Source organism: Sinohyriopsis cumingii, chromosome 4, assembly GCF_028554795.1.
Source record: "Sinohyriopsis cumingii isolate HCF-2022 chromosome 4, ASM2855479v2, whole genome shotgun sequence".
Taxonomy (NCBI): domain Eukaryota; kingdom Metazoa; phylum Mollusca; class Bivalvia; order Unionida; family Unionidae; genus Sinohyriopsis; species Sinohyriopsis cumingii.
Window position 1 is genome coordinate 101,739,989 of NC_142964.1, and position 27,495 is coordinate 101,767,483.

The following is a 27,495-nucleotide window of genomic DNA, read 5'->3' on the forward strand; positions in this document are numbered from 1 at the left end:
AGAGAGTAAATTTTTAACACTGCGCGCAAGTTATTTTATTTAACCTTGCGTTTATACATAAGCGATGATGTTGACAGTGAAACAATAAATCTTTTTACTACTTATAGTTGATGATCAGGGTGTGAAAATTTGTAAGTCAGGTTAACGCGTCTGCTGATCTTTGTAATTCAATATCGATTTGGTAGTGGTGTACGGACATAAAAATTCCATAATCAACTGTCGAGCTCAAGTTTGTAAGTAAAAGTCCCTAGCACAAGGAAATGCTTTATCTAAATTGGTAACATGCTGTACCTTTTTTCTGTTATGTCGGCTCTAAGAGCACTGCCAATACTAATTATTTAAAGAAAAATAATTAGCAACTATATTTATATATGAGATCATTGGTTTTAAACCCAAGAATGAGCTAGCCAAGACATATTTACTGGTATGATAGCCACAAACTGCTTATACATTTCCTTATGTAATTTCGATGATTTTAAGTTCTCTAATATTCATTTACAGCTTCCAAGTAAAGTCTCGTACCGGATTACAGAAACACTCAAATTTCCGACGATTTGCAGGGCCGTAGAGAGCGATCACAGGCCCTGGGGTAAGAAACACCAGGGCCTGTCCTAGTTCTTGTTCAAACAAAATTTTTATTTTATAAAATTAAAAAATGTTGCTCGGACCTTGCCCCCTTGCGGTCCGGGTCCCGGGGATATATCCCCGTCTTCCCCCCCCCCCCCGGTCGGCCCTGAGGACTTGTACTCACCTTATAGGTTGACGGCATATAATGCAATCAAAACCTTCTTTTTCGTTTAGTTACCTATTGAAGTTCTCAGTTAAGCTTAAATCAAACATTTTTATTAGCTCGCGCACAGCGGCTCGTATCGTTGCTTACAACTAACCTGTCATACATGTACTATTATTATACATTACATCTTGACAGGTCAGGTGTAGGTATCACGATACCAATTGTTTTTCCATAGACCTCAGTGCTAATGCTTTGTGAAATAAATATACTTTCTATCCTACCTCAGCATGTATGTCACACAATGTCATAGAGAACAATGTTAGACTATCAATTTGACAAGACAAAACTAGGTACTCCATTGCATTTAAGAGAGATAACTCTGCTGGAACTAGACAGAGGTAAGAGTTATCTAGTCACAACAGACATTTTCAGCCATGTGTCACATTTTAAAAAACCATAAAAAATACAAAATATGATGCAGCTATGAATTAACATAATCTCAAATGTTGCCAAGAGGCTTAACCTTTTATTTAAACCTAACAGAAAGTACAACTCTTACGTAATGCACCAATCACAGCTAGTGTTGTTGTTTATTTCTGAATACAATGCTCCTTAAACCTAATTAAGTTTCTATTACATTTTGTAATTTTTTCTGCATTTCTAATGCAATCCAGTGATCAATTTTCTCATTAATAGAGATAAACAGGGGTGAAAACATCTAATATATGTAGAGCCTATCATACAAATATGTTTACTTTGCTAATGTTCAAAGGAACCTAGATGCATATGCAAGTGTGAAACTCCATGCAACCTACATGCATGCATTAGTGGTGGTGCTTCAAAGAACCTACATGCATGTGCTTGTGGTGATTAGGGTTGCCAACCGAAGAGCTCAAAAATAAGGAACACATTTACAAGCCCACCTGGCGTTGTACAATTGGTACCGTTATACCTGTAAGCAACAATACGAACCCCTGTGGCTCGCGCACCACGTGATGGAAAAGAGCGACGATAGAAAAATTCATAATGATGAGATAGCAACTTTGAGTGTATCCACTCGATCCTTTGGTTTTGGAATCCTCGCTGCTGTGTGACATCACAGTATTAAAAAGTCATACACTGTTTTTACAACAAAATCACAGAGGCTCGTATCGTTGCTTACAATTGACCTGTCATACATGTACTATATAATAACTACAAAGTACATGTATGACAGGTCAATTTTAGGCAACGATACGAGCCCTGTGAACAAAATCATCATCAATAATAATAATAATAATAATAATAATAATAATGATAATAATGTTTCAGCTTATCACATGCAAAGATGGGTAGGGAACTGAGAAACAATCTATAATTTGCGTGGTGTGCTACCATGTGGTCATATACGATAAGTTAATGTCTTATACAGTAGGCTACCTAATGTATCGTACTGGATGTAATAAGAGCCACACTCCCGCACACAATTATGCGTGCACCGCACACGGTTATCATGTCTGCTCGAGGCGCAGGAGGGAAATGGCGAAGGAGCGCTGCTTGAGGTCACCTGAAGGTACGCCTTTAATTTGGGTTTTGTTTTAATTCCCATTGGTCCGAAACTTAAATGCGTGGTATTGCCGCAACTTTAGAAAAGGCGTACATATCTGTGCTGTATTAGTTGTGATGGGTAAAGATAGTGAAAAGAAAAAAGAATTTCTTACACTTTTTAAGTGTTTATGTAGAAGACTTGACATAATGACTTACGGAAACGTTGATCTTGATTTTTTACTTTTAGTTTGTTCTATTATTTGCTACCTTGTGCTGCTGGACCTTATGATTTTTGGTTGTAACCACTTTATATATGCTAACAGTTAGTGGTCTGTTTTTGTTTGGTATAATTACATGGGTTTAACGTTTCCTAAGCTGTTTATGTTTATTGGTCTTTGTGCGGAGGACACTGATGGTCTAGGGTTTTGACCACCTTATACGTTCTAAAGTTGGGGTGCTAAGCCTACTAATATTTATTTTTACATTTTTTGATAAATCGTTGACGCCTTGTACAGCTGGACTTTCTTGGACCACTTTGTTGTCGTAATTTTATGTCAGGTGATGTGATTCTATGACATATCTATTCAATATCGTATTTCAATCCTTTCCGCCGTGTGTAGCCGGGCCTGATGGTTTGGGCATGGAACCGTCTATTATATTGCTTAAATATTTAAGGGATGAGTTATTATTATATTGTTTAAGTCTACAACCTAACGCCATTTTTTTTAAAGCAAACATCAAGTAAGGATACACGTTTATGGAAAATATAGGATTTAATTTTATTTATTTTTTCGTTTAGGAAATGATTGCATTTTGGGTTTTTTTGTTTTAGTCTTATATTTGGTTTAAGTTTATGTTTGATTTATGTTAGTTTGATTTGGATGTTTTTATCTTTTGATATATTTCGGTAGTTGAATTATGGGTCGCGGGGGGTTATGTTCCTCCACCAAAGATTGGTCCTTAAGCACTTGCGCTGTTAGATCCAGATGATCCAGCCCTTGTTCCACTCCTCGGTGAATTACCCCCCCCCCCCCTTCTCTAGCAAAGGTTCAGATATGATAACCCTATTTACACCTTGGCGAATCGAACATTTATTGTAGTGCTTTGTCATAGCGACATCTATTGGATTTCATGAGTTGCCTCATTTAGTATGAAATGCCCACTCTCCAATAGGGTGTAACAGTCGTACATCCTTTGGAAATGTTGGAGGCAACTGACTTAAAAAAGGATACTTTGTAAGTTTAACATCGAAAGTATGACTACGTACTAGAGGGAAGCCGTTTAAGGTATACTCGAGTGAAAGGTATTTTTTACAACACGGACGGGCAGGGGGAAATTGCTTATTTATCAGCCCATTCAAGCTGTGTGCTCTCCTTGTCTCAATAATGTAGCAAGTGTTCAAATTTGAACAACTTAATTTTGATTGGATGTTGTGGCTTGCCGCCGCACCCAGTGCAATTGACAGACCCGAAGCATATACATATCTGATCGATATGCCAAGGTGTAGATATGGTTATCATATTGAAACCTTGGCTAGCGATGATGGGTTCCCCCTGGCTCCGCCTAGACAACTAAGTTTAATTGAATTTTTCAGTGTATTATTTATATTACTTCATTTATTTTTGGATTTCAGGACGTATTGTTTTATTTATTGTTTTGTTTGTTGTGGTGACAAAATGTAACGCATTGTATCAGTCTAATTTCTGGACTAGTTACATTTGCTATCTAATTTAATTCTTGTTTTAATTGTGAGCTTAAGGATATAGAGATAGGGTGTTTATATTTTGCCCTATTTCCTATTTCAGACAAATAGCATAGGATATTATTGAATATCGAGTCTATATTGACACTTCCTAGCTGCGTGAAATCTGGACAGGTTAGTGGGGATTTTAACTGCTTCCGATTAAATTGGAAATTTGTCTTTGTAGTTTGTATTGTGGACATTCGTTAAAGACATTTTGGGAGGCCATCTTCGCTAGCCAAGGTTCCGATATTTTAACCTTATCTACACCTTGGCGTATCGAACTACCGCATCCAATCAATATTAAGTTGTTCAGATTTGAACTCTGTTCCTACATGATAGAGACAAAGGGAGCATACAACTAGAATGGACTTATAAATAAACGATTTTCTACTACCCATCCGTGTTTATTCAAATACTTTTCATTCAAACACAAGTAGTATAATGGGATACCCTAGCGACAATGGAAATCCCAGTCAAAAAGGTAGTGGTAACGTTTGGCAAGGTTTCTACGGACCCCCTGGGAACGTTTGGCGACAAGGGGAATTTAAAATGGGGAATTTTAACATGGGTGGGACTATTTAGCGACAAAAAAGATGGGTGCAGTATAGTGACAAGAGTATGGGACTGTTTAGCGACAAATGGAATTGACGTCATGGTGCTGGACATTGGTAACAATGTAGCAAGTGTTTGACCTGAATACGCGCTACTCAAGGGAGAGACAAATACAGTAGAGATATAGACATATACATATATAACGCATACAACACATAGACATAGATTGATGAACATCAAATACATATATGACAAAGGGAATACGTATCTTTTCGATGCATATGTGTGGCCCTGAAAAGGGCCTTTGTTTTTTTTTTTTTTTTTTGTCTTTTTGTTATCATTTCTTTAACATAGAGGGCATGGCATAGGTCTTCTTTTATTCCTCAAACTTCTTCTGAATTCTGGACTGTAGATGATGACTCTCTTCAGACATCCTTGTCTCTCCACATAGGTTCTTCTTTTACAAACGCTCGCATCGGTGATCCGGATGATTGTCCATGATAATCTGACATGCAAGGGTAAGTCCGTACTGAACACCATCGAGAACAGGTGAAAGGAATGTAGTGAACTATTGTTATTTATAGCGGAAGAGCGGATCGAAACGGATTGAATTTTTTCACCAATCCCAATACGCGTTACAAAATTCACAGCACGGAGTCAGTCTTCCAACCCGAAGAGAGCTGCCTGTGTCGTCACATTACCTATATAGATGGGTTAGCGTCTGTGGGCAGTAAATCAATGCGACAATGTTTTCAAACATGACGGAAACTAAGAAGAGTCCATATAAAACTTAACAATTGGAATACTTTCAACACACACACACACACACACACACACACACACACACACACACACACACATATATATATATATATATATATATATATATATATATATATATATATATATATATATATATATATATATATATATATATATATATATATATATATATATATATTCCAGTTGGAAAAATAAATCCCCAAAACAAAAATTTATTAGTAATGGAAATAATTATATACAAAGCCATGATCTTGAACCCTGTATAACACTGGACAACAAATTTTTACAAAAGTCATGTTACTGAAATAAAATTAGTCAATTCTTATCAATTTTTATGTGCTGAACACGAATATGACAGTCAAATTGCAAAATTGGCTCTAGTTTTTTTGCAATCTGCAAGAAATTAATGTTTACATAACGAAATGCATTCCAATAGTAAAAGGTCAACTGTAATAGCCTACCTATAAAAAATCAAGTCATTGACTACATCTTAGATTTCTTCGCCTGTCTCTTGTACAGCTGTTCGGGAGCATCTCTGAGGAGTGTCCAGCAGTAGTCAGCCAGCATTGTAGTGGACCATTTTCCCTGGTATCTTTGTTCCATTGTTGCGATATCTTGATGAAAACGTTCGCCGTGTTCATCACTAACAATACCACAGTTGCTAGGAAAGAAATCCAAATGGGAATGAAGGAAGTGAATCTTTAGAGACATATTGCAGCCAAGTTTCTTATACTTCATCAACATGTCTTCTACTAGTTCCTTATAGTTTTCTGCCCTAACATTTCCGAGGAAGTTTGTAGAAACTAGGCGAAAAGCATTCCATGCTTGTTTCGCGTCACCTTCCAGCAAGTTGTTGAACCGGTCATCTTTGAAAAGCTCTCGAATCTGAGGACCCACAAAAACTCCCTCTTTAATCTTTGCTTCGCTGAGTCGAGGGAATTTTTCATGCAGGTATCGGAATGCTGGCAAAGTCCGGTCAATGGCTTTCACGAAGTTCTTCATCAAACCTAGTTTGATGTGAAGGGGTGGTAGCAAGATTTTCTGAGCCTCAACCAGAGCTGGGTGTTGGATATTCTTCTCTCCAATGGCTACATTCTGCCTGTGAGTCCATTCCTTCCTCATGTAGTGCATTTCCCTTGCTCGGCTATCCCACTCGCATAAGAAACACATGTATTTTGTATATCCTTGCTGCAGTCCCATTAAAAGGGCAACTACCTTCAAATCACCACAGAGGTGCCAGCTGTACTTGTTATACTCAATGGAATTCAGTAGCTGCCTTAAGTTATCGTATGTCTCTTTCATGTGGACAGCATACGCTACTGGAATAGATGGAAGAATGTTTCCATTGTGCAAAAGCACAGCCTTGAGACTCAGTTTCGAAGAGTCCACAAATAGTCTCCATTCTTGTGGGTCATGAGTGATTTTTAAAGCATTCATGAGGCCCTCAATATCGGAACAGAATATCAGATTACTTTCCTTTCTGAAGAAAGGCTCCAATTGCTGGTGGCGCTTTCGATATGCAGTAATTGTGACATCTTCTTCTAGAAGATTCCATTGTTGGAGTCTTGATCCTAGCAATTCTGCCTTGTTCTTTGATAAGTCCAAATCACGAATCAGGTCATTTAGTTCTTCCTGTGTTATTCTGTGTGGGGTTGATGATGCACCACAGTGAAAATCTGGATCACTGCATGCTGATGGACCAGGAGAAGAACAGGTCGACTCACCTTTGTCTTCGTCAGATGAATCAAGAGAATATTCTGCTGGAGGTTCTGGAATAGGAAGTCCCTCACCATGTGGAACTGGTCTCAATGCAGACGGAATGTTTGGGTAGACTATTCTCGACTTCTTTCGCTTCGTTATTCCGCCGGAAAGAGGAGGAACCAAGCAGAAGTAACAGTCATTTAGGTGGTTGCTTGGCTCTCTCCACACCATTGGGACTGCAAACGGCATTGATGACCTTTTGCAATTCAACCACTGTGAAAGCTGTGTTGTACATGTAGCACAGCATATATGCGGAGCCCAAGGCTTGTCTTGGTCACCAACCTTGCATCCGAAGTAAAGATGACATGCCTTCTTCACTTGAGAATTGATACTTTTCTTCTGGTTGGCAAATGTCACTTCCCCACAAATATAGCAAAAATTGTCCGCGGTATTAACACACTTTCGAGGCATTACTGTTCTTTATTGTACGTAAATGGATAAAATAATAAGTTTTATGTAACAGTAGCTTGAACTGTCTCGCACAACGTCTAAAATATTTTAAATGCTGAACCTATCTGATTGGGGTTTATATAGTACACTGCTTACGTCAGCTTCAGCAGCCGCCTGGCATTAGTATAATAGGCCTACACATGTATAGTACACTGCTGACGTCAACTTACTTCAGCAGCCGCATGGCATTAGTATTGCATTGCATCAGAAAATGATGCAATCAACTGTGGATGATGTGAGCATGATGGTATTATGCAATGTTACATCATTATTCCGGATGTTGCTGCAGTCCTACTGGAGAAATTTACACAGTGAAACATAGAAAATGAGGTATATGAATATCTTCAAAACGAGAGCCAATACAAATTTTTCACGGTTATATTCGTGTTCGGCACACCAAAATTCTACAGATTAGGGCCTTTTCAAGTCAGTAATGATTTCACTGTTGACCAGTGTAATAGGAGGTGACTTTGACCAGAAATCGTCAGAGCTAGACAAAAGTGTAAGACTTACAGAAGTGGATAGAACCCTGCAGAATTGGATTAAAACCTTTATAAAAGCAAACAACTTAATAGGTACCTTAACGGAAACACCAAAGAGCACACACACACACACACACACACACACACACACACACACACACACACATATATATATATATATATATATATATATATATATATATATATATATATATATATATATATATATATATATATATATATATATATATATATATATATATATATATATAAAGGAAGCCGATTAGATATCTTCTACGTATCAGAAATACATATCAACGTAATAAAAAAAATGTACTATTCTACAAGAACAAATATCCGATCACAGACTAGTAACGCTTGACCTGGTATTCACAAATAAAATTAAGTGGGGACAGGGTATATGGAAACCGAACAATGCTGTCATGAATGATAGTGAATACGCGAGCACTGTTCGTACACACATAAACGATATAAAACTGAAGCATTTTGGCGACATCATAAACGACTGGGAAGTAATTAAAAAAAGAAATAAAACGCTTAACTAAATACCACAGCAAAACTAAACAAACAGTGGATTCAGAAGAAATATGCTGAACTTAAAAATAAAAATGGACCACTTACAGCGATAGAGAATAAAATCATAAAACAATGGGACGACATAGAAAAAGATTTAACCCAAGGAATTAAAGTCAGAGCAGGAAAGTTCGGATACTTTTATCAAAAGGGTAGGGGAATTTATACAAGGACGGAAATTTAAAAAATGTGAAAACAAAGAAATAGATTCCATCCAAATTAATAATACTGTCTATAAAGATAAAAAGGACATATTAGAAGCAATAAAAGATTACTACGATAATATATATATATATATATATATATATATATATATATATATATATATATATATATATATATATACTTAAAAATAGAGAAGAATGTGACCAATTTTGTACAGCTGGGGAAATCTTAAAGGCAATTAACAATCTAGAAAAAGGGAAATTACTAGTTAGTAGATATTTTAAAACTTCTTATCAACAATATACTTTTTTAATGGGGAAATGATAGAAAGCTTAAGGGAGGGGATTATTACCTTAATATATAAAGGGAAACGAGATAAGAAAGAACTAGAAAATTAGAGACAGATAACACTATTAAACACTGATTATAAAATTTTAAGCAAAATGATAACAAATAGAATAAGAACATGTTTAGACACAATAATAAATATAAACCAAAGCTTGGGGGGGGGGATAGGTAGAAACATTTTAAATAATACTATTTCAGTAAATGCTATAATTGATTTTTTAAACATCAAAGGTGAAAAGAAAGTCATGTTTCTATTCGATCAGGAGAAAGCGTTTGATCGAGTAGGGCATGACTTCCTTTTCAAGACGTTGGAGACATGTGGCTTCGGCACAAATATTATCAGTTGGATCAAAGCAATGTATAAAAACGATTACCTCTAAAATAATTGTAAATGGAGCCTTGACAAAGGAAATAAGTATACAACGATCAGTAACACAGGGCTGCCCCCTGTCTATGTTAATAAATGTTATAGCGATAGAATCACTGAATATAAATATTAATAATAACACTAACTTTCAGATAATAAGAATATCAAAATTGAAACACGATTTTAAAACTATGTTACACTCGGATGACTGCACAAATTTCCCCAGAGACGGATTATCCTTTAAACATCTACAATATGAATTCATGCAATTTGGGAATACCCCTGGCTCTGCAATAAATCACGACAAAACAGAAATTGTATTAATAGGCAACTGGAGGGGTAACCACCCTGGTTTTGCCCAAACTAATTAAATGTTAAAGCTTTAGGAATTATATATGGAAAGAACTCAAGAACTATCGGGAACTAATATTCAAGGTATAAGCGCAAATATAAATTTGGGCGCATACGAATATCAACCTAATCGACCGCATACGGGTTGCTAAAACCTACATATACAGCCAAATGAATTATATAATGAACACAGTACAACTCACAGAAACTATGATCAGCAATATAGAAAGAAAAAATGTGAGCTTTATTTGGAACAACAAAATTCACCATCTAAAAATCCACCTTTATAGACCTAAAGAAAAAAATGTGTGTGGGGGGGGGCTAGCCCTACCCAATCTAATTATCAAACTAAAAGCTAATATTTTAAATAGATTTAAAAGGTTAAATAACTCTCCCAAACTACCATGGGAAGCTATATATATATATATATATATATATATATATATATATATATATATATATATATATATATATATATATATATATATATATATATATATATATATATATATATATATATTTATATTTATGGATACTTGTGTCACTTCAGGTAAACGTGACAGCTCTCCTCTAGAAAATTTAGAACTACGTACACGGTGTAGTTTAAAGATTTCAAGTTCGAAGTACCGTTGGAGAAAGCAGAGGGGCGCATCACCGAGGTGTGGGATTCTTTGTTAACCACAGGGAAACGACAATGTGAAGCCAAAGAAGACGACTGCTTGAGACTTTCCATACATCATGGTAGTTTGAAGTCCCCCGTTTGGATCGAGTTTAGCAGCCCAGCAGAATTGACACCTTCCAAAGTCATCGACAAGATTCAAGACGTGCAACAATCCAACGACAAGTTTCACATGACCGATGGAAAAGCGACACTGTTCATGGCCCACATTTCTTTCACCAAGGGACAGGACGCAAAAAGGTGTTATTGGGGGACAACCTTCGCAGCACCAAAAAGAGTCTCGTCCAAGTTAATAACCCTCAAGACCAGATGTGTTCATCCTGTGCCATTGTGGTAGGACGAACGTATGCCGACAAGATCGACACGGCAGAATGCAAAAGGGCCTGAAAAACTATTCAACGATCGGACCGAGCCAAACAACGACGAGAAGGAGAACTCTTGTTACAGCAAGAAGGGCTATCCAAAGACACCCCTTTAGCATTCCTGAAATGCAAAAATTGCAAGATGCCTTGGCTCCACGCTACACGTTGAAATTACGAGCTCAAGAAGTGTGCGGACTTCGGTTGTTTTGAGGCAAAGATTTAAAAGACGGAAAATACATTCACGTCTATTATCACGATGAACAGTTCGATGCTATCACCAGTATCTCTGCATTTCTGGGTAACGGTTATTACTGAGAGAAATGTGATTATGGCTATAACAATCAAGAGCAACACAAACATTGTGGATCGAAATGTGAGGGATGTTTGGCCTCTCAATTCTGTCTGGACGAAGGACAAGCACGAGTTCATTGCCCTGCTTGTCAGCCCTGCCTGTTATCAACAACATCTGAAAACGCCAGGTTCAAAACAGAAAAGTGCTTGTCAGCTCCTGAGACTGTGCCCTACTTGCGGACAAGGAAAAAGTACCAATAATGCCAAGTCTCACGTATGTTCAGGAATGTAACAATATCACATTTGTCGCCAAAATCTTGGACTTGGAGCACGAATGCTACATTCAGAAATAGTATTCCAAACATCAAGAGGAAGACTATGACCAGAAGAAAGGCAATTTAATCTTTTTCGATTTCGAATGCGTGGCTCACCGAGCGTGCGAGAAGTGCATCCAAGAACCTTTCTTTAGTCATTTCCCTCACTGTAGCAAGATTCCTGGAGGGCTTGAAAATAATCTTTCGGTGACCGAACACGCTGACCGATTTCGCCCAATTGATCTTAGACCCCATCGACGAAGCGTGAATTGATAGAACATCGAACGTTACGGAGATTGTCATCGCCATGCCACGATGATGGCTCACAAATTCTCGGAATACGATAGACAGTTTCTTCTCAGATACTATACGGAACAAAGTACACAACGTCCGAAAGTGACATGAAGGAGATGAAATCATTTCCATGCAAGTGGGACAACTACAGTTTAAAGATTCGATGAGTTACTTGGACATGCCTTTGAGTCGAATGCCTAAAATGTTTGGAATGACAGAAATGGCCAAAGGCTTTTTTTCCGAACTTTTTCAATACCGAAGGAACTCAATGTGCCGTTTTGCCCCATTTGCCCGAGGCTCACTACAACGACCCCGACAACATGAGCACTGAACAACGAGAAGCTTTCTACGCTTGGTACCAGACTCATGCATCGGACCCCTTCGACTTTTAGGAAGAAATGTTAAAGTATTGTCGTTCCGACGTGAACATTTAACTGCGTTGCTGTGTACAATTTTGAGAACCGTTCATGGAGCACGGAGAGACCGATCCTTTGAAAGAAGCCTACACCATTGCCAAAGCGTGTTCCTTAGTGTACCGACAACGATTCATTCCCGAAAACACCCTGGCTGTCATAAGCTCTCAAACGTCGAACTTCGTCAAACGTCAATACTCGCTGGATATATTACTTGTGCGACAATGAAGACAAATAAATCCAATACGTCCGCAACAGGGGAGGAGAAAAGACTACCGGACGTATTCGGTGGATGGCTAGGACTTAGAAAACCTTTAGATTGTGTACGAGTTTAACGGATGCTTATTGCACGGGTGTCCTCTCTGCCACCCTCAGCGTTACACACAAAAAAATCAGTTTTTACAACGAACCATGGAAGACTGGTACGAGGCCACTTGTCAGCGGAGCTTGAAGTTAGAACAGCAAAGATACCAAGTGGTGGAGATGTGGAAACACGAATACAATCACCGTTTGAAAAACCGATCCCATGTTTAAACGCATCATGGAAAGTTACAAGTTGGTGGACCCTCTGAACCCGCGAGACAGTTTGTACTGAGGATGGACGAATGCCACCTGTTTGCTGTACCACGCCTATGTAGAGAAAGGAGAAGAAATCACATACTTGGGCGTGTTTTCGCTGTATCCTTACCTGTGCAAATACTGTCGCTTTCCCGCAGAGTACCTTAGTTGCTGACGGAACACATCGACCTGGATAACATTTGACAATACAAAGGATTGATCAAGTGGAAGTCTTGCCTCCCACGGACTTGTACCATCCCGTTTTACCTCACCATTGCCAAGGAAAACTGATGTTTCCCATGTGCCGAATTTGTGCAGAAACGTGCAACCAAGACCAGACTTGGCAGCACACCCAGGTAGAATGCGCCTTATGGGAACGTTGGTCAGCGTGGACGTGCTACTAGTGAGAATAGAAAATGGGGCCTATAGTCCGCACATTTTAAAAATGGTCTTTTGTTACGTGTCTAGGCTCTAATAAACAGTAATAAAAGAATGAGTGAAAACAACAAGCTATGAAAAATTGAACAAATAATCTATTTCCCTGGAAAAACACTGTACAAATTGAAAAAATAAGAACTTCATGTTTTAAGAATGAAATTAAAAAATAATCCAAGAATAATCCACGAATTAAATTTTAGAAGTCCTAGTAGTGAAATGTTCTAATGAATTCAAGTTCGAGTCCCGACGAAAAATCCAAAAATCGAAAATGGCAGGCGATGACGTATACTGTAGCCAGTATTGTGCTGTTATGTCTACAGTTCTTTGTTGTTTCACAGTTAATAATATTCTGGTGTTTGAATTTCCGAATAAAATTTAAATAAATGTCTTAGTCCAAGAATTCTCTATGAGCACTCAAATATTTCCATGAAAAAGAATTTATCTTTTAGAATCCAAATAATTTTTTTAATAAAAATTAAAACGTTAACTCCAAACTGGTCACAAACACACACTTTTCAGTGTAAAAGCCCAACTAATTAATTCCTCTATAGAGATCGGTAGAAAACCTGACTACTGCGCAATTTCGGAAAACCCAGATTTGCGAAATTGAGGCTGTTTACTTATAAAATCATTGATAAAAACCAATCATTTTATTCTGGAATAAAATAAAAATAAAAAGTTGTTTACTTGTCGGGGCCACTCATATGCCTCGAAAAGATATTTATTCTCTTTGCCAAATATGTGTTTGATATTCAATAATCTATGTCTATGTGTTGTATGCATTATATTTGTTTATGTCTATATCTCTACTGTAGTTGCCTCTCCCTAGAGTAGCGCGTATTTAGGTCAAACACTTGCTACATTGTTACCAATGTCCAGTACCGTGACGTCAATTCCTATTGTCGCTAAACAGTCCCATACTCTTGTCACTATACTGTCCCCATCTTTTTTGTCGCTCTATAGTCCCACCCATATTAAAATTCCCCGTGTTAAATTCCCTTGTCGCCAAACGTTCCCAGGGGGACCGTAAAACATTGTCGCCAAACGTTCCCACTACCTTTTTGACTGGGATTTCCATTGTCGCTATGGTATCCCACTATACCTCTAACACACCTGTGATGACCTCTCTCTGGTACGTAATCGTACTTTCGATATTAAATTTACAAAGTATTCTTTTGAGGTAAATTGCCTCCACAATTTTAACTGGGTTACTTGGCCTTCGAACTCATGAAATCTAATAGATGTCGATAGGACAACACTAAAATAACTGTTCATCCTTCAAGGTGTAGATAGGGTTTTATATATCGGAACCTTGGCTAGCGAGGATGGTTGGAGGCTTTCTGGGATAGTGCAAGGTGGGCAGTTAGTGACCCTGGTTATATTGTTTAGAAGAAATCGACCAAAACTAATAGATAATAACTTTATTCCAGTTTTAGCCTATTTATTACTTTAGCCTCCTGAGGGTTTGCTAGTTTGGGGCCTTAATGTTTCTGCATATTTGTTTTTGTATGGAGTACAGCATACGTCCTTTATCATTGCTGTCCCATTCCCTTTGCCATTTATCATTAATTTGTTGCCTTTATGTGCTATAGGTTTCCTGAGTGTTGTACTCTAGTTGGACGAAATTGGCTCTTTAAGTTTTGGTTTTACTTATTTGTCAGACCTTTCGTTTCCAGGAATGTTTATATGGCAAGGAGCCCACATGAAGCAAGGAATCGAATCTCGAATTTGAATTTGAGTCCCTTGTGCCATTCGGGCATGTGCGACTAGTTTATTCCCGCAGAGTATGATAATAAGTTGATCGCGAGGAAGCAATGCCAGGGAAGAAGTTTAAAATAAAGAGACAGACATTTAAAGGAAGAAAGAAAATGGACTTTTGTGATATGTTATGAATTTTTCATTGTGATTCTTATTCAAAGAGATTGAACAAAAGAAAAATGTTAGTGTTTCTTTGTTTTAATATGTTTTTTTTTTTTAATTGTAACTTTTAATATGGATAAGACACTTAAACACGCTCACACGTCCACACAATTGAAACAAGGGAATGGGTTTAAGTTCACTTGATTTTGCAATCATTCAGTAGTGTATCTTTTCTAAGAGATATAGACGGCTCTTAAAAGTACAGTTGGGTTTATTTTTGTATGAAAATAAATTGGACTTCACATCATCAGCTTTAACTGTCACAATCACTTTTCACGACCAAGTCCTTCTCCTACCCCTGTTCTTGTTGCTGCTTTGATGGAGGTATTCGCAACTATTGCTGCTGTTACTACTCTCATTTCAGCAGCGGTGAGCTTGGATGTAGTGATGGAAGGTTTTGAAATCTTGGCAAGCAAAGGTTTCTTCTGGGTTTATCTAAATAAGCATGATATACTTGACCTTATAGCGTCACCCCAGTGTAAAACTAGGGGATAACGTTAATTCCTGTATGACCCCCAATTCCCACATATAACTACTTGAAAATAAGTTTACAAAACCAGCTTAAATATTTTTATCCACCATTTAAAGACTCTCACAGTGATTTTTGTCGTCTGGTTTAATTATAATTATCAACAATAATAGCTATTTCCAGAGCATCTTTTTCTACTGTTGAATTCCCTGTGCTCTCATTGCCCTAGTGGAAAGACAAAAGAAACAGAACAATAAAAACAAACTTAAAGTACTTCTAAAACTGTACCAATCTATCTGTTTTGTTACGCTTCCTCGCTCATTAACGTTTAACGAGCAAGCGAGAACAGCAGGCAGCAGGTAATGTGCTCAGGAAATGTTTTAATTGAGGAACAGGCATAAAACATATACCAAGTCTATCCTTTTCCGAAGTAAAAACTATGTTGATGATCCCCAAATGTTTCTGAAGTACAGAATACACAAATAAACTGCAAAATAAGGTGATTTTATTTACTTGTGATCCTCTCGGTACGGTGCTATTTATAGATATCGGCACTTTACCTCATTTACTTGTTAGACTCATTCATGTTTTCCATCCCTCTATGTAACCCTGATCAAATAAATTGCAATGATAAACCCATGCGACGAAGAGGGTTTAATGTAAAGTAATATTTTGTGCTTTTTTGTGTGCAGGATTTCTTCTCATGTCAAAATCTGCGGACAAGGTGTGCCAACTGCTACTTCGTGAGCAGTTTGGGGTAGTAGCTGAAAAAATAGGCTGCCATTTGTTGTGCAAAGGACCATGTCCTCTGCGTTGGTTGGCGGCTGAGGTTGGATTGAAATTAGATCAGGTGCGTTTTAATTTTTTGCTTAAAGTTAATGCAGGGTTGAAACGATGGTAGGTTGTTGTTGTTCTAGGGTTTAATGCCATTTTCAGCACAAGATAGGCTATACAGGGCGGCCAGTATTAATGGTGGAGGAAGAACCCTGGAAAACCCAGGGAAGAACCACCGACCCACGAGAAACTACTGGCAGGCTTTTCCCACGTACCTACGCTAGCCGAGTCTTGGACTCCAACCCATGCAGACAGAGGTGGGATGGCAGTGATCCGGAACGGTGAGCGCTTTAGACCACTCGGGGCCCCTAACGATGGTAGGTAGGCGGATGGCAAATTTATCAATGCTCAAAGAATGTTTTTTTTTTTTTTATAGACACAGGCTCAGAGCTGATGACTACCACCATGTTGGCCAATTATGCGCAACGATATGTCATTTTTGTAAACACTGGATCACGTGTTATTTTGGGTCAAACATCCATTTTGTATCAAGAAAGAATGATCGCAGTTTAATTAAGAAAAGTGATATTCATAAAGTGTACGAAAATATCTGGCATTTTGACTCGAAATACATATGCAAATGTGATTTCTAAATGTCAACATGAAGACCCCCTCCATGACCTTCTTGAACCGGTAACCCAGAAAATCCAATGTACTGTGTATCTTTTAGAATCATACAAATAAACATTATATAAATGATGGAAATGTATGCCTTAAAACAAAACTGCATTTTAATCCAAGTTTCCATTTTTGCAAGAAGTTGTCCCAGATGTACAAAATCGTCTGATACCGAACGTGTCAACTTGCCACTACAACACATATTCTCAAGAAATTCACTGGCTTATAGTTTGTTTCTAAATTCTTTAGCAATTTTTCCCTGTCAGCAAGATGTTGTCAACACATTACATCTTATACAATGTTGTTTCTCTTCCACATAATAGATTTTATTTATAAAATGTTTAAATTTAGTAACTTTTTTACAAGATTGGTTTTGTTTGCTTAATATATTTTGCCATTTATTGGCATTATTACGATGAATTTTGTAAAACTAGCTATAAACCTGACCTAATTATTAAACTGAAATGCTAACAAAAACAGTCTAAAGTAATGCATTTCATTTCTGTTGCTTGATTAATAAATATTACATGTTTTCAACGCTGTGCGCAGAGTAGGCTGACATATCGCAAGTCATGAAAATATGGGGGTTGTATCCCCTGTGTCCAAAATTAATATTATTTTGAACGCAATATTCTGGTGATATTTGCCTCTTTTCAAATGGCAAACATGGTTGTATTTTATTTTTGTCAGTTGGTCGAATTCGGTATGCGTTTTGCTTCAGTATTGGAGACGGAAACCTTAAGTGCACAGAAATGCCCGACAGCATTGTATAAAAGAAACAAAATTGTCAGAGTAACCATTTTGAAAATAGTAGTAATATAATACTGTAAATAACATTTTCATGATGCATTCATTATTCTGAGCAAATTCAACTAATCTATTGATACTGCGTTATTAATTTCCCTTGTATTAAAAGATAACACAGATTGTGAGCCATGTTTGGTATGATTATTAGACCCAAATGCATATTTACTGCAGGGTAGAAACTGGTAGAATGAGCTACTTCCATCTGGTGGATTCTAATTGAAAGGGTTTGTGAGCGTAATGGTGAAAATAAAAGTTAATTCGCCGGATCGGATTAATGACATGGTCGTCCGAAAGTTATGTGTTGGTACGTCACTGTCTTTTGAATGTATGTGTGTAGTTTTTCAGTCTCCTTGTGATTTAGTCCTACAATGTAAGACATAGCATATGTTTTTGTTTTAGTGCTATGTCTTACTATCCAAATAATGGCCTTGTATAGCGTATTCCGATGTTGTTGACATCGAAATGAGTAATCAAAGTTTCAGGAACATCCCACACACTTGGCAGCCTTTATCAACACTCTTCCACTAATTTATGTGTAATTAATATACTTACTGTGCTGTCTTTATCCTGGCGAAATGAAAATATGATGGTAGCAAATGGATGCATTTTCATGTTACATTGACATACGTTTGAATTTCTTGCAATTCGATGGTAGTCGAGGTATGCCAAAGTAAGTTCAAGTAGGTTAATGTTGGGGATATATTTCTTGAACGAAATGAACCGTTGCTTACAGTTCCAATAGGCATAATATATTTTTATTCATTTCGTTAACGAATAATATTTCAACTTAACCTGATTTCGGCATTCCCAGCTTTCATCACTTTCTAGCCAACTGAAATGTAGGCCAAGGAAACTTGAAAACAGGTCCATTTCTTTTGTGAGAATTTGAATTTATTAGAGAAAAGACATCAGAGTAGGTAAAGTCTGAGTAAAACATTATGACTTTGTAGAAAAGCATCGTTATTTTAGTTGTCATTAGTGTGAAATATTCCTGAAAATTTGACTTTTGTAACGATGTTAGTTGACATCAAAACACACTACACAGTGGAGGGTTATGGTCACGCTTGCACTCCTTGTGTTCATTTATATTACCAATAAGGTGATTTCGTGTTGTCAGAGATTTCACTGTACTTTATTGATAAAACGTCACACTCCTGTGGAGTAACTAATATTTAACTTCTCGATACGTGTACCAGGAGATCTTTCTTTTGTTCCTTTGGAAAGATGTTTGTTTTACCAGACCAAGTTGAGAACTGTGCATTTGTTATACAGATCTTCTCAAATTCTTATGTATTCTATCATTCACAAGTATTCAGATATGTTAATCTTATATGTTATATTTTTCTTAGGTAAGGAAAATGCTTTGCTTCTTGATCCAACACAACCTGGTGATTTATGAAAAAAACAAACGTGGATTCCTTGAGTATAGAATGGCAGTGGAACCCACCCTCTGGCGTTGTCGATTCCCCAAGTACATTTATTGTGCCAAGACCCTGTATGGTGATGCAGCAGAATTGCTGGTAGAAGAGATGTTACATCATGGTCAAGTTCTTATGAATGATGTTGTACATAGAGTTACAGACAGGCTGAATGAAGCTCTTAGAGAGTCAGGTAATGCAAGTAATGCTTTTGGAGGAACTTTGACTTGCTGTTTGATTTAACGTGTGTGTTTGTGAATAGTTAATTCAGTAAGATTCTTCTTGAGATGTAATTGAGAGGGGGGAAAAACCTCACAGAAAGATGCAGAAGTCTTTGTACTTAAAAACTGGCAATCATAACACAGCTTGAAACCTGTAAATAACAGAGGTATAGATAAAGAATTGTAATTATGTACTTATGCAAACAAATCAAATAAAAACACAAAGTTGTGAAAGTGTTAAAATTACAGAATTTCATTTTTAGCATTTCCATTTTTTGTATGCAGGTGCATTCAGTCAATATAAACTATGCTACAGGGACAAGTGCCAGACGTTCTGTGTACATTTCAATAATAACATTTGATGACTTTTAAAATACATCCTCTGTAAGCCATATATTCAAATACTTTCAGAATATTCTTAGTTATACAACCGTTTCATGCATTCTGAAAAGCATGATAGCATCATGATGTTTAATACTAAGATGTTAATTGCAAATTCATGTTTTTTGCTGTGTTTACATTATTTAATATTTAATTTTTAAAAATGCATTTACTTACTAGGGAGAAAATGAAATACTAATTAAAATGCTTATGTACCACTCAGTATTATCACTTTGAGTTAAACAGTTTGTTGTGACTATTTACATTAAGAAGAGTTAGGTCAAGTTTGATTTTAAACAGTGGCTGGCAAAATTTTGTTTGAGTTATGGTCCCTGCTTTTGCCCACCAGTTAGTGCATATACTCACTTTTAAGTTGATGCTTCACCTTTTCTGAGGCTACACAAAGCCGATTTTTCATTGACCCTCATATAAGTCGAGGTGTATTTTGCAGGTCAGATCCATCTGAAGGGGTAACATGCCATCAGTGAGTCAGAGTTGCACTTTGGAAAAACAAACAAGCCAAGCTAAATACATACATAGATATATACATACTTAGGTAGAGATATAGATGATAGATATGAAATAAGAACATAAGTAATGTAAAATACAGTTATAGTATTGAGTTTAACATGTCACAAATAAAAATGTACAACTTACAGTTTGTTTTAATTAAATCCATTAAAATTGATAATGCTTGACAATTTATATCCATTTATATGATAAATCCATGAATTCAGTTACAAGACACATGCCAGTATAAAATTAATTTAGATTGATCTGATTCACAATATCCTGTAATATGTTAATTCCACGCATCTTACAAATAAACAATAAAAGTTAAGACCATCTTTTCTAATGCACAGTATCCTTTTAATGTCACTGCCAGATGTCATAAGTCCAAGAATTCATCCTTGTCTAATAAAGTTCTGAAATCCTCAATCATTGTCTAGTAATCATCGTGGTCTAGTCATCAACTGACTCCATTTTGCCTTTAAATAAATTCCCCAATCACATTAATATTAGGGATATAAGCCTGCTACCTTGTTAATACAGCCTTACTTAAAGACAAAAATCTTGTTTTCCTGTCTGTCTCATATAGACAAAGGGCAATAACTTTTCCTTTTACCTTCCCTTGCCACCACCAGGTTTTTAAGCTTCTTTGCTGTACTGACAACAAATACACTATACCTCAAATAGTTCAAGCCATCTTAGAGTTAAAATTTGACCATCTACCTTTAAATTTTGATTTATTGTCTTGAACAATCATTCTTCTACAGGTTGTAAACATTATTTTTACAATTGTTTTCCAAATTTTAGTGACTTTGTCACCATTATGAACTCTGTCTATTGAAGACATCACAACATGCTATTATTTAACTCAGTTGTCATTTACAAGTTAGTGTGACACTGACTATATTCGTTTACTCTGTTAGTAACAGGGGTGAATTAGTGACTTAGTAACATGCTAAATTGTTAATACATACTTTGTTTTCATCTTTTGTGAGGGGCTTCGAAAGGCAGAGTGGTCAAAAGCGCTCTCCGTTACGCATCACTGCCATCTCACCTCTGTCTGTGCCGGTTCGAGTCTTGGATTCAGCTAGTTGGGTATGTGAGAAAGCTTGCCGGTAGCTTCTTGTGGGTCGGTGGTTCTTTCCAGGGTTTTCCTGGGTTCTTCCTCCACCATTATACTGGCAGCCATGTATAGCGTATTGTGTGCTGAAAAATGGCGTTAAACCACACAACAAAAACTTCTTTTGTGTTGTTTCATTAGAATGTCAACTAAATGCATGAAATGCAAAAAGTTCAGAGCAAAGGAAGACAACCATGACTCCTGTTTCAAATGTACTAAGTGTACATTGTCTATGATATGTAGTGTGTGTAATATGTGGATATGAGAACCTAGGGCTAAAGTAGTCCATCAAAAGGGAAGGACACATGGAGATTGTACTGGATCTATTGGATCCACTTAATAATACAGCCTTCAACAACTGCCTAGCTTTTCCATCATGGGGATGTTTTTGATAGAACAGTCTGTCCAACTTGGATTTACAGGGATCTTAGAGACAGATCTCAGGGTTTTCAATAGAGACGTACCCTCAGGTTTTTGAAGCATGAAATTTAACTATGACCCTTTTTTGATGCACAGAAATTCTGACTTGTGCGTCTTTTTTGATGCACATAGATTTGGGCTGGAGCATCAATCCTTCGGCTTAGTTCCTTACTGAGAGTGCACTGTCCATTACAAATTTACTGCAGGAGGCTCTGATTGACATCTGCATGACAGCAGATTATACCCGGATGGCCATTATTTCACCAATGGAAGATACATATGAATTGGTCAGAGCTAACACTTAGGGGCAACTGAATTAGGTTGGATTGATTTGATATTATGTTTGAAGTTTGTGATAGAGGAAGAGGAAACAGTTATGACATGAATGGACTGCCTTTTGATCAAATATTAGAATTGGTTTGTTTGGACATCAAATTATAATCAGCTGACCAGAACTGGAGCATATGGAGGCTTGCGAAGGTGTGGACCAACTGAAATAATTTTATTGGCAATTAGTGTGCTTAATTTTGAGGAATGTTTAAAGTTAGAATTGTTTATGACTTCACTGGATTCCTTTCTTGTAAAATATCAGCGTTTGGTTGCATTTTAAACTATAATCATTTAAACAAAACATGAATGTTTGGCTTCCCGTGAAGCCAGTTTTCAGCATGGGATTGTGATTTATTGGCGATTAATTTGCTTCAGTCAGGAAAAGGTTACAAACCTCAAGCATTTTAATTAGTGGATCATTCAGAAAATATTGAACGGAAATAACACTCAATGTATAAATCTGAACTTTAAAATCGCATGAAGCATAGAAGTACAATTTCTTTTCTGTTGTAGTCTAGGAAATGAATTTCAGTGATGAATTTTCTGAGCCTCAGACTTCAAAGAAACAGATAGTGTCAGCTCTGTGGAGGAGGAGGAGAGTCAATCTCTGAAAATTGTTAGAAAATTTAAGAATGAGTGGAAAAGTAAACTGACAATTCTGTGATGTACATCCTTGATATCTGAGTAATGTATTACCTTAATAGTTGTTTGGGTATATGCTTGCAAATAAAATGATTTGAGCAGATGATGATAGAATATGTTGAGAAGTTGAAAATATAATATAAAATAATCCTCTGTCTGTTTCATATACAAAATATACACACAGTAACACATAGTTAGAAAGAGAAATTTTCACAAATACCAGATTGTTAGTTTCTTAAAAATACTGTACAATTATTTACATTCAGCATTAGACAAGAAATCATAAAAATCATTTATTTCCACCAGTAATGAGGTATCACAGATATGGGCTTATGACTGTTCAGAAGAATTGACTCTCAAGATTTCAGTTTTGACTCGTGGGATTTTAAAATCTATTGAGAACCCTGGATCTGCTCCTTTAGCCATACCGTCAGCAACATACCCTTACTTTGATGGAAATCTGTCCATAGAGCTAGGTCTTTGGAGCAGCTGGTACTAGTGGTAGCCAGACTGTCTTCTATATTGCCAACAAACTACTGACCATATATGCCAGGCAAATCAGCCAGGCCATTCCAGCAGTTTCAGACTTCTATATTATTCACTACTTATCCACATTTGAGAGTTAGTGACATTTCAAAGTGGACAGATTTTAGTCATTGATGACACCTGGTATGGCTTATCCAGAGCTGCAAGCAGAACCAGATCAGTATCAGACACACAGTAAGTGTGATGAAGCCCTTACAAATCGCCCTTATTTAGATCCGATCATGGAACAGACTGTATTTACCTTCATTGTCACAGTCGAGGAAGTTTGAAGGGTGTTGGCAACCTCAGAATGCCCTCCACCTCCTACTGCTACTCAAGACAAAGCATCTGAGGATGTCAAGAGATGCTCTCATTTCAGTTCTTTCCCCAGTCAGCTAAAATTTAGGAGATCTGTGACCAGCTGTCGGGTAGAATTGGTGACATGGAGAATTCTAAGGCTTTTTTGTCAGAAATCCAAGTACTAGTGGTGTTCTGATCTTGCTGGTACAAAACTCACTCTGATGCCTTCCAGTGCTGATCTCCTGGCCCTTGACAACAAAAATGGACAACAAAAATGAACTTGCAGCAGTTCACATATTCTCTCTACTGTATTCTAGTCCGCCATTCCATGGCCAGTGTGTTGGCTGCTTCAGCCAACTTTGACCTCATACAGCAATGGCACATGTCTGCAGTCCATGTCACTCAAGCCTCATTGTATAATGGCTTTACAGGTGAACCCATTTGGGTTACTGGTACTCTTAGGAGGAGAAATTAAAGAAGTTCACAGACAGGCAACTCAGGAACTGCCCCTCCAACTCTATGCCCAACCCACACAGGCATTTCAAACAATCATCCCTCATCACTGTGGAGGGATGATAAGCAAACTAGGGACAAGAGATATTTTCACACAGATGTGTAATATATATTCTAACCCAGGAGACAATAGTATAACCCAGCTAGGAGGCAACCATACAGAGAAGAAAGGTAAACCGAGTTTCTCCACCGTCAAGCCTCCTAATTCTAGACATTAACCTACCCTCCTCCCACCGCCTGCAGACAGCCTACTTGTGAGTGGCTGACTGCAGTTTCAGGCTAACTGGATCACCATATTTCCACAGAAGAATTGGGTGATCCAGATCATCTTGGAGTGGCTTCAGATTTTATTTATCCGACCCGTTCCCCTTTCCTCATCTCCCGTCTTCATGGGTATACCATCAGATCAGGAGAAGGATGCCTCTACAACAGTCACTTATAAAAAAAATAGGTGGAGATTGTGCAGAAACCACAATTGCTGGTGTTTTATTCCAGGCTGTAGGTGAGGCTGATTATTGACCTGAGTCACCTCAACCAATACATTTTACCACCAAAATTCAAGATGGAGACAGCAAGCTCAATCCGTCCCTCCATGGGACAGGGCAAGTATAATGTCAGGCTTGATTTGACTAATGCTTATTTTCACGTCGCTCTCCATCCCACGTCATGGAAATTTCTCCATTATACTTTCTGCAATCAGTTCATAGCCTTACCCTTTGTGTTCAACATCAGCCTTTTACCAAGGTTATGGATTGCATCATCACCTTGTTCTGATTGACATCCAGAAACATATTGTGAGTTCTATTCCACTTCAAGGCAGAAAATGATTTTCTCTCACTTTTGTATCATCTAGACTTTTTAGTTAAACTGGGAAAAGTTTGACCTCCATCCATCCCAGCTTTCTGTCCATCTGGACATGGAGTTTATCACCAATCTGAATCTGGATCTGCTTCCCGGTGTTTGTGTAATCATGACCATCAAACTCGTTGAGTCCATTTCCAACAGGATTTTGACTTCATTGAGAGAGTTCTTGCAACTCTGCAGATTATTCATTATGGTGGTGGACTTTTTCCCACTTGTCCATATTTTTATGTGTCCCTTACAAATGACTTTGCTAGCACAGTGGCACCCCTTTTCAAGTCCCTTAGATCAATCAGTCATGATTATGCCTGAGATATGACCATTCCAGCATCAGTTGCGCGGCCCAGGTTGGCTGACCTTTGGGATCCCACTGGAGAAGCCCCAGGTGGAAATAATGGTATGTAACAATGACCATATATACAGTTGGGATGCCCACCTGTTGCCAGACTTCATACCATGGGAGCCAGGGGAGTGGCCTCTCCACATCAACCTTCTAGAAATTAAAGCTGTCATCAATGCTTTTCACTTCTGGAATGATTGGAAGGATCGAATCTAAGGCAAAACGGTCCTCATTATGTCTGACTACTCTGTGGTGGTGACCTGCCTCATCAAAAGGGGGGGGGGCACCAAATCATTTGACCTGTGTGTTCTGATTTGGCAGTTTCTATGTTGGCACGACAACCATATCAATGTACAGTTCAGACCCACTGTTTTGGCCGACATTCTGTCCAGGAAGGTCAGATCATTCACACGCAATGGTCTCTCCATAAGTCGGTTCTTACTCAGATCTCCATGCTTTGGGGGTGTCTGATGAGTGATCTTTTTGTGACAAAGTGGAATCACAAATTGCCCACCTTTGTCTTCCGAGTTCCATACGCAGAAACTTGGGCCATGTACACTCTGTTCATCAGTTGGGAGGAGTTGTGGGCATTTGCCAACCCTCCCATGCTCTTGGTACCAACAATAATCCAGAATGTATGGGGTCAGAAATGCAAGATGATTCTGATAGCCCGTCTCAGATGGGACGAGTCCTGGGTTATTGATCTGCTTGATCTAGTGATAGATCTGCCTAGGATGATTCAGACCAACCTGAATCTTGTCAAACATTTTTGCCCAAATCATTGACACGGTTGGCTCTTTTCTGGACAGCAAGACAAACAATTGAAACCCTGAGTTGTGGAGAGAATCTCGAGAACAAGAAGGCCATCCACACTGAAGGCTTATGAGGGAAAGTGGCATATTTTCAAGGACTGGTGCCATATCAATAACATGGTCCCTTTTAGTGCCTCAGTCCCTCAACAGGCAGAATATTTTCTCAGGTTCTTTGAGGAGAAACATTTAGCCCCTATTACTATCAAAGTATACTGCTCTGTGATATCAGACATGTTTTGGCTGTTTGGTATATGTGATATCGGGCATGATAAAGATCTATCAAATATATATGGGGTTTTGACATGGCTCAGTTCAAATAAATTTGAGCCTTGAGCATGGCTTTTCTTATTAGCCATGAGCAGGGTGATTACCTGGCTAGTTTTACTTTACACCCAGGTTGTTGTTGTAGGGTTTAGCACCATTTTTCAGCACATGATAGGCTATACATGGCAGCCAATATTAATGGTGGAGGGAGAAATGAGTAAACCCCCAGAAAGAACCACCGACCCACGAGAAGCTACTGGCAAGCTTTCTCACATACCCACATTGGCTGAATCCGAGACTTGAGACAGAGGTAAGATGGCAGTGATCCATAATGGAGGGTGCTTTAGACCACTCTGCCACTTGGGGCCCCTACACCCAGGTACTTTACAACAAAACAATCTGTATTCCCATTGGGGGAGGTCCCTCAAACCCCCTGCCTTCTCTGGTAACCCACTCTCCAATTTTAAATCTAATGGAAGGCATTGCTTTAGCCCATGGTTCACTAAAACTTATTTTCATAAAGCATCCAGGGTGAGTGAGTTACGTGAACTTTTCATCGACCTTCTTCAGTTCATATCATTTGATTTGGTGGTTCTGTTGACACAACCAGTCTTTGTAGCCAAAAATAGGTTACCATCTGTCAGCAATCAAACAGTCATCATTCACTCACTCCCTTCCATAGACAGGTTGAGAGCATTGGCCATACAAGCACACTCAAGCACTAGTTGAAATGCATGGAGAAAAATCATGGCATGTGCATGTGCATCTTTCTTCTGATGAAAGCCGGAAAACAAGGTATCAGCCCTCAAGCCCTAGCTTCTTGGCTGCAATGGATTATGCTCTTTGCATACTCAGAGGTCTCACAGTTATCATAGTTGCCTCTTAAAGATTACAGCACATGTGTTTAGAGCATAACATTTTGATCTGAGATATAATAGAAGCTGTTGGCTGGCACTCAGAGTCAACCTTCTCAAGTTTTTATTT

General features: G+C 37.9%; 1 protein-coding gene across 1 annotated transcript in view; it reads left to right on the top strand.

The window, feature by feature from the left end:
* The first annotated feature begins 16,208 nt into the window (after positions 1-16,208).
* LOC149801789 (DNA-directed RNA polymerase III subunit RPC3-like) overlaps positions 16,209-27,495 on the top strand; it is a 78,962-nt gene continuing 67,675 nt past the window's right edge. Inside the window, exons 1-2 of the mRNA XM_089956137.1 lie at positions 16,209-16,445; positions 19,204-19,465. Coding sequence (XP_089812263.1) covers positions 16,299-16,445; positions 19,204-19,465 — 409 coding nt within the window. The 5' untranslated portion in view covers positions 16,209-16,298. The remainder of the gene's footprint in view (positions 16,446-19,203; positions 19,466-27,495) is intronic.